This window comes from Mizuhopecten yessoensis, unplaced genomic scaffold (assembly GCF_002113885.1).
Source record: "Mizuhopecten yessoensis strain PY_sf001 unplaced genomic scaffold, ASM211388v2 scaffold2249, whole genome shotgun sequence".
NCBI lineage: Eukaryota > Metazoa > Mollusca > Bivalvia > Pectinida > Pectinidae > Mizuhopecten > Mizuhopecten yessoensis.
In genome coordinates this window covers 476,107-485,674 of record NW_018404452.1, presented here as the reverse complement: position 1 = coordinate 485,674, position 9,568 = coordinate 476,107, and the positions used below count along the sequence as shown (strand labels likewise).

Sequence of the window (9,568 nt, the reverse complement as noted above, 5' to 3'; positions counted from 1 at the left end):
TATCATAATGATAACATAATAATTAACCGCTGCCATTATAATTATATGTAGATTTATGAAGATATATATGCACCATATATATTTCTGGACCAATCTAATCAATAACATAAAAATTAACACATATAATAAGTAAGTGTTATTTTTGTAGTAAAGCCATGAGATATCTACCTTTCTTTTTATGACACGACTTTTGAATTTCTTTGGCAGATGGGTTTCGATATTAATCCTGTCTCACCATTCCTATAGTACGGAAAATGTATTCTTGAGATTAGTGCGTACCTTTAAACATTCTGACGACTATGACTTTCCTCTACAATTATTATCTCCCGTTCATTTCCTGTGTTTCAGTCTTCGACCAGCTGTTTACAAACAAACGTGCTATGTAAACTTAGATTTAAGGTAAACATCAATGTTTATATCTGTGTGCTCTGTATCATTTTTCTAATCAGTCTTCTTCTTTCGGCTCGTGTTGTGTAACACATTTAGAGATCGACCCAACACCATACTGGCGCCTTGAACATGTTGGAGCACAGGGGCTTGTATACTCCAACAATGTTAGAGGTTTTACACGGTGAAACTTTTGACAGGCGCCGCGTAACCTGAGGTCGCAGTCGGCAAAATCATATCTGATTGAAAAAAGGCCGACCAGCGGCCTCTCATGTTATGGGAGTAGGGCTTGTCTAGACTTAGATGATAAACTTAGCTATATATATATCATATACATACAACCTATATACAACCTAAACTTGTCCACACTGTTGGAATTACTTCTTTGCCCCTTATATATACATATAGGTATTTCAAGCTATAGGTATCCTAAAGATCACTGATTCAATGGAAAGCCTGTGACTTGTAGTGATGTTTTTTTATAATTAGTTAATTGATTGTCGATGGTGGAGTGCGCAAAGAATGGCACATATGACATGGATATGGTATCGTCTAGTCATCAGTTTCCGCGCGTTATGTACTTCCGCACAGACATTTTATCAAGCTATATCTCGTAACTACGTGACCTGCTGGACACAACACAAGGATATTTTAGACGTTGGACGTTTGGCCATTGTCTGTAAACTGACACAAAAATTACAGGAAGTTTGTCTAGAAAACATGAAAAATAATCACCGATTAAAAAAACTCGCATAAATATGCACTTTTTATCTCGCTTTTGACATCTTGAAAAATCAATTAAAAATGTTAAATTTAAAAAAAAAATGTTTTGTTAATTAATTTGACGATCAAAGATATTTTTTTTTATTCCAAACGATGCTTTTGTTCTTGCAGGTCACTGTTGAGAATTTCTTTTTAGTGTATTCGAGTTATCTTTCTTTGAACACTAAATCAAAATAGACACACGGAAACATATGACGGCTACTTCCGACGGGAGAAATTTGTTAAAAATTGTTTGTTCTGATTTTTTTGAAATACAGTTTTATGTTGCTAGTTTTTTGGTTTTCTTTAGTAGATTGTATACATGTTTATGACAGTCTTCTGTAATTTCAACATTTTTCTGCCGATATGAGTACGAAATGGCGGATGCTTCTTAAGTGCGCGGAAACCGGTAACCCGAGGATATATATAGTCTTGTCTAGTGAAGTCTAACAGTCACATTAATGTAAATATATCGTAAATTAGAACGACTGATAAAACTTGTGTGCATGATCTTTCCAGTGCCTGTTAGCCTATTTTTAAAACTATTTAAACTTTCGACGTAAAACCACTTCAGCTGATAAATTGTACTTGTTTCAGTTGGTAACTACACAATTGCTAAATATGTTCTTGGTGGTGTTGAAGCGGCATTGTTTCCTAAAGAATTTTCGCTGGTGACCTCTGGTTGCCAGATAGGTGAATTCAGTAAATAATTTGGACTTGTCTGCATCGTCCACACCATTCATAATTGTGTACACTTGAAGCATATCAGCCCGTCGTCCTCGTCTATATTCTCATGAGTAACAACACATCTTTTAAAACTTGTACTTCTTTTGATTGAAATGTGTGAAAGACTCTTTCAGGCTTTGTTTAATACCTTTGATTGTTTAATACCTTTGATTGTTTATTTCCCCACATGTATAATGGGATAAGTGATAAATGACATAATTGATATGAAGAGATAAGATCATGTATTTTAATCATTATGAAACAGTGGGTTTTTTCTCTGTCTCGTGTGGAAATCGGTGTCAAAGTGGGAGGTTATTTTAGTGTCAATGCATCATTTAACCATGACGTCATGGTTTACACATGCATATTTTTTTTCCCTATTTTAGTCTGTGGAATAAGGCATGAAACATACACCATGGACAGAGATCATCCTAACTAGTTTAAAGATCATTGACAGAATCATGGATATTTTGAAGAATACAGTGACCAGATGCTTCATCTTCTGTTTTCTGTTCCTGGTGACAAACTTTGTCAACAAGGTAAGTACGAAGGGAGATAATTCAAGAACATGTGATAAAAGATAAGGGAAAAAACAGGAAGTGTGGGGGGGGGGGGAAGATGAAAGTGCCAGGGAAGGTTATATGTAAAATGAAAAAGATATATTAAGAAAATCAAAGGTAAGTAGGGAAGATAATGTAAATGTCAATAGAGATAATAGAGAGATTGAGAAAATAGGGAAGAATATTGAAGATAGTATACAGCTGAAGATATTTGTAAAACAGGGAAGAAGAGTGGAGATGATTTAAGAACAAGATGACTTAGAAATGGGTAGTAATGTAAGAACAGGTAAGATAATAATGGAAAATAATAAACAGGAGAGATAATGTAAAACAAGGGAGATAATTATTAACAAGGGAGATAATGTAAAACAAGAAAGACAGTTATAAACAGGGGGGATAATATAAACACAAGGTAGATAATTATAAACAGGGGAGATAATGTGAAAAAAGTAGGAGAGATAATGTGAAAATGTTAGATTTACTGTAAGCACAGGGAAAGAAGTGAAAGTGTAAGAACAGAAAGAAGGACGAAAAGAAGAGAATTTCGTGTAAAATAAAGACAAGATGATTTAAAAAAAGGAAAATGTTGTTAAAAATAGCAATGATAATGTAAAGCGATAAAATAATGTTAAAAAAAGGAAAGATACTGCAAGAGTATTTTTTTTTTTAATTTACATCGGGGGAGATAATATATAGGATGATGTACATGTAAATATGGATGCAATCATGGTAAACATGGAGTTTTTTCCCTATAAGCTAATTTTATGCCAGAGGGTGTCACTTGCAATAGATTATATTTGTTTTATTTTGCTTCAGTATGTCCTGTCAGTGCTGGAGTTCAAGTATCCAACAATATTTCAAGGGTAAGTGCATTAATTCACCATGTAACACTAAACATGTTCATTTTCTCAATGTGATCCATGTATTTGATATTATCATTCTTTTGATACTTTTGATTTTTATCAAACCTCATACAATACTCAATTGCAAAAATATCTCAAAAGGTATAAATGACATCTGTATATGATTTTGTAGATGGCAGACATTTGTGGGGTTTTTGGTTATAAGGATGTGTGTGGTCACCAAACACTTGCCTTCCATGCTGACAGACAAGGAAACAATCAGGTTTGTTTACAGAGTTTACCTCATCTCAACAGCTCAGGTTATCTGGCATCATTAACAGCTCAGGTTGTCTGGCATCATTAACAGCTCAGGTTATCTGGCATCATTAACAGCTCAGGTTATCTGGCATCATCAACATCTAGGTGATGGTGTCAGATATCATTATTCTTTTAGACTGCATAATGTAATGATATTGAAGAAATGAATTTCTCACATACTTCACAGGCTGATCCCGTTGTTGCTAGGGAAAAGACAACTCTATCTTATACGGGGTAGGGAAAGACAGCTAACATGCTATGACGTCATAATAATGGATTGTTGACGTGACGTCATTTTATTGTTTCCGTGATGTCATACAATTGTTGTGAATGGGGAATCATCCGTCTCAATCCTAGGGCTTTGGGGTTTGCCGGAAAAATAAGATCAATGTTTATTCTGACTGGAATTTGTTTATTTGTATGTATGTGAGAAAACTAATCAAACATGGGTCTGTTCCATAGAGAGGGGTTTCTCAACCTTCGTGTAAGAGTTTGGCTGGCCAGCACGACGCTTGCCAAACTCTTACACGAGGGTTGAGATATCCCTGTCCACGGAACAGACTCATGTAAGATTCTATTAATCTCCATTTGAAGTTTTGAAATGATACTAATGACAGACTTGTTTACATCTACGATTTTAGAAGAGTTTCTACGATTATTGAAGTTATTTTACACTCCGCACTTTGGAGAGTAGTTTCTATGCATTCTACCAAAAAAATCCAAAAAAATGCCATTGTGTGTTCGTCGACCTTTGTTGTGTGTTCTGTATCAAACACACTGTATCGAATGCACCCTGTAAACCACATAGTCACACAGACGCTAATCACAATTTTATGGGCATTACAAACACGTGATCCCTATTCATCTAATAGATTATAAACGATAATTGCGGAGTGGTTTCAAATGGACATCCCTCTAATGGTTAATGAAGGTTCCCGATGCGTTCCAAATATTGGGAAACAGTGACAGCCATTTTGACACGAGCAGAGGAATGATGCTGAAACAAAAATGCCAACAATATGTTCTGCCAAAGAATAAGAAGGTGGTGACCCAGCGGTACCAATTATCCTACACGAAAACATTTGAAATGCCTACAGCCCTCCAGGAAGGGCGATACGTTCGTGCATTGCACTCTCTGCCGCTCAGACTTCTCCTGCAAGCATGGCGGTAGTATGGCGCCCCTCCCACACCCTCCCCTGCTGCGCAAGCATCTGGATACTACACTTTGCTATGTCAAACTAAACTTTAATTCCTCTTTGACAAATAATAGTGTAAACAGGTCTGCATATGACCTTGTCTGATACAGATGACCTTTTCTGATGACCTTGACCTTTGTTTCAGACATCGAGCAGTGATGTGGATCCCTGGTATGATGTTGTTTGTGTCGGTGATTTATTCCGGATCCAAGGCCCTGGCTAACCTGGTCAGTACAAACCTAGAGTAACAGCAGGGTAAACTAACCCCTCTAACAGATTTACTGATGATGTCTCAAAACCATACACAGATAACAAATATATGTAGGATGTCTTAAGACCTTTTTATTCTGGTGATGTGAATTACCTTACAAATAAAATAATATCATCTTAGTACCTGGTATTTATCAATGAATACACCAATCAGTTTTCTAGTCATTGTGTAATTTATAAAAGAAATATTATATATTAAAACCTAATTGATTTGTTTGTAGACACTGCCAGTATTCCTGTCTCTTCAGAATCTAGTCACAGTTATAAACTGTACAACACAGATGGCCATCTCTAGGAAGGTAAGCCATGATGTTACAAGGTATTTGATTGGCTGCTGACAATACAGTCATTTATTTCCGATGGTAAACCCTGACATTTTATGTTACAAGGTATTTGATTGGCTGCTGACAGTCATTTCTTTCAGACGATAAATCATGACCATGTAACCTTATGTTACAAGGTATTTGATTGGCTGCTGACAATACAGTCATTTATTTCGGAAGGTAAACCATGACATATTATGTTACAAGGTATTTGATTGGCTGCCTACACTAAAGTCATTTATTTCGGAAGGTAAGCCATGACATATTATACAAGGTGATATCACTGGGTACCTGCTGTAGACTTATTAACTAGGGATAAGGACAGTTGGTTGTATACTTTGGAGCCTTGCTATTTCAGCATGACATCATTGCTTACCTTCCTGGAGAAATGACTGTCAGCTTGATATGTCAGCCTCCTTCATTCCTGGGAAAACTAGATAGATTGTTAATTGGCTGGATTTGTATAGGCAAATGTTATGCTCCCCCTAAAACCCTGGCTTGATATTGGGACAACTGGATTAGTGATGACTGAATAGTAGGACAATCAAACTAATGAGGCTGGATATATATAGCTACCCAACCTTCTTAATCCAAACGTATCTCTGTGAGACAACTGAATCACTGGTGGTCGGAAAATGGGACAGGGGGATAACTGGATTAGTGGTTACTGGATTAACAGGGCTTAACTATTTGTCAATTTTAAATAAACATACCTATTCTGTACTCTATTTTGGTTGCATGGGAGTTGGATATACACATTGCTGTTTTCTTTTACAGCTGATGAGTTTATTTAGTTACCTGATGTTAATGCTGGTCGTCATCTCTTCTCTAGGAGCTGTCAACTCTGACCCTCAGGTGTGTATTGTTTACTAACTCTGACCCTCAGGTGTGTATTGTTACTAACTCTGACCCTCAGGTGTGTATTGTTTACTAACTTTGACCCTCAGGTGTGTATTGTTTACTTTTAATGCATCACTTTTATCTGTGGATTGCTACTGAGGATATCCACCTATAAGATATATTGTATCTTATCACAGTAACACTGATAAACAAGCTGTCCTTTATCATTTCAGTTCAATGCAGATGGATATTTCTGGATGTGTGTTCATATCGTTTCTACAGGTAAAGTGCCCATTGATTTGAGTGTGTTACCCTGTCATACCTGTTACAAGTTAATTAAGGTAGTTTCCATTACTGTTCTACTGTATACAGGCCCTGGCAAGTTGTTTACCTGTTCAATTATGTTATTTTCTCTATATTTACACAAAGACAATTATAGGATACAGGCCATTTTGGTATGTCAGAACATTTTGAAATGATTCTCAGTAATGTTGCTGAAAAATGTTAGCAACAAATACGACCAGTAGTTGGTAGCTTAGTGGTTACCTATAATCTCTGTGTTATAAACAAGACCATCCTCGATATCCAGGGGTTACGCTCACTTTCGCTCTCTACACCCCTGGAATATGTCATAGCAAAATTGAAGGCACGAAGATAGCTATTTGATTGGTCTCAGGTAAAAAAAACCTGACCAATCGCTAGGCTGATTCATGTCCTTTGAAGATTACAAAGGAGAGACGCCGATTTCAAAGCCTGTCATTTGTTACCATTACGTGACTGCGCGATTCTTTTGATGTACATCAAAGGATCAAACTAGTCTTCTTGTCTCATCAACAAGGTGGTGCACACCAAGCCTTCAATTTTGCTATGACATATTCCTGGGGTGTAGAGAGCGAAGGTGAGCACAATTCCTGGATATCGAGGATGAGGCAAGACGTGCAGGGATTGAATACTCATAGTGTAGCCAATATGTTTTGGTGAAAAGGTCAATTATTTAATGAATACTCTGTACGATGAAATTTTCACCCAGTCAAATTTTCGCCCCTTTGACAGTAAAATCCATTTTTGCCCAATATTTAATTCAGCCTTCATATTTAATTACTATTTATATATTATGTTGTTGACAGATGTAGGCTATATTGATAAATTTGCCCTCAATATGGTTGTCGAAAAGGCAAAAATTTAACACAGCGAAAACTTACCAGTATACAGTATATTTCTATATACAACTCTATATAGAAAGATACTGGACATATTAGGATCGTTTTTGCTGAAGATAAAACACCGAGCAACAGGATACTAACTTAATGTGTTTACAAGGAAACTGAAGTTTATCAATATCAAGATAGCTGATCCACAAGGCTACATGTATTGGTTTGAAGGGGAGATCATTCTTTTCTATCACCGACTATAATACAAAATCGAATGTATAATTTGTGAGATAGTGAAAGTTTTAAGGGAGATAACTCCCCAATCATAGATATATTATGTGTAAGGGAAAGCATGTATATATTTATCACATAATGTACTGTGTTATCACAAAATGTACTGTGTTATCACATACTGTACTGTGTTATCACATAATGTACTGTGTTGTCACATAATGTACTGTGTTATCCAGTATCACATAATGTACTGTGTTATCACAAAATGTACTGTGTTATCACATACTGTACTGTGTTATCACATAATGTACTGTGTTGTCACATAATTTACTGTGTTATCCAGTATCACATAATGTACTGTGTTATCACAAAATGTACTGTGTTATCACATACTGTACTGTGTTATCACATAATGTACTGTGTTGTCACATAATGTACTGTGTTATCCAGTATCACATAATGTACTGTGTTATCACATAATGTACTGTGTTATCCAGTATCACATAATGTACTGTGTTATCCAGTGAATATACCCATGTCATATTTTTTGGTGTATTAACCCATGTAATGCGACTATCATCCCTGTGATTGGTTTTAAGTTTCAATTGTTTCAACTGTGACGTCAAGCCTAGGAAGTACATGACATCACAGACTTGCACACTGGAGTCAAAATGGTGACTTTTTACGTTTCAAGGTTGCATGAAAATTGTCATTTTACACGAATAGATGCCAAAAATCTTGATTATTTGATAAAAAGGAGCTTACACTCGTTTTCATTTCATATGAAATTGATGAAACTCATTAGAATTTTTCATTTTAGCTCGCCTAAAGTGAATTTTTTTTAGACTATGCTCATTAATCTCATATGAAATGGAAACTCATGTAAGATCCTATTTATATTATAAATATCTTAAAATATGTAGAAAGTGGATAAAGTAATAGGGGTATCTTGATACAGACATGAGAGTTCCAATCTTGGCATTCACTTCTGGAATAGTTAGACTGACAGCAGGGTTTCACATTTTACCAGTAAGGTTTCACATTTTACCAGTAAGATTTCACATTTTACCATGTTTTCCAGGTGTTTTACAGATTTTTTCAAAACTGACCAAAGCCAGGTTAAAAATCAGGTATGTACCATTGTACCAGGGTATGTGTCCTCATTGTTGTCTGTACACTGTTTCTCCTACTTAGTCTAGTTTACAGATTTGAGACACACAATGGTGAACAGACTATCCGATTGATTTTATGATAAAATTGCATTATTTTCATATGTTAGTCCAGTTGTCATCAGAAAATACATGTATAGAGAAAAAAATTCTAGAGTTTTCCTGGAGTTAGTAATAAATGAAGTAAGAAGTGTAATAATTGGATGTATATATTTTTCACAATTTCACAAACAGAAGGGATATATGGTGAATATTTTCTAATTTTCTAACTTTCTAATTGTCCAATGCACTGATCCTCATGTCACATAACAATGCTTTGACATTATTATGGGGAGATAATTCTAATCGTTGGTATGATGTGTTAGGTAGTATATGTCCTTAACTCTTATAGCTGCCAACCTCTAAACTCACTCAATGATATTTTTCGCACAAAATTCATGATGTCATGTTTATAAATAATCGGTCGTATTTATATTTAAATTTCATCAATCCTTTGGTCATCAATTAGCATGTGTTAAAAACACTGTTGTTTATTTCCAAGTATTCAAACAATCATTCTTTTTGAAATTAAGTAAATTGTTGAATAACTTCATTTCAGCTCACATGAAAAGCTTTACTGCAACTACATATACAGGTAAGACTGTAGGGTTTTCTGATGTCCCCTTGTAGCTTGGAGCTTTATGTAACGACATATACAGGTAAGACTGTAGGGTTTTCTGATGTCCCCTTGTAGCTTGGAGCTTTATGTAACTACATATACAGGTAAGACTGTAGGGTTTTCTGATGTCCC

At 35.5% G+C, this 9,568-nt stretch overlaps 1 protein-coding gene across 1 annotated transcript; it reads left to right on the top strand.

Annotated features, from left to right (window-relative positions):
* Positions 1-311: 311 nt before the first annotated feature.
* On the top strand, positions 312-9,562 carry LOC110445352 (transmembrane protein 241-like). Its single transcript, XM_021489913.1, has 10 exons — positions 312-399; positions 2,262-2,414; positions 3,252-3,298; positions 3,471-3,560; positions 4,937-5,018; positions 5,283-5,360; positions 6,162-6,239; positions 6,458-6,506; positions 8,691-8,739; positions 9,377-9,562. Exons 2-10 carry the CDS (start codon positions 2,277-2,279, stop codon positions 9,414-9,416), a joined length of 651 nt encoding a protein of 216 aa, XP_021345588.1. The 5' UTR covers positions 312-399; positions 2,262-2,276; the 3' UTR covers positions 9,417-9,562.
* The last annotated feature ends 6 nt before the right edge of the window (positions 9,563-9,568 follow it).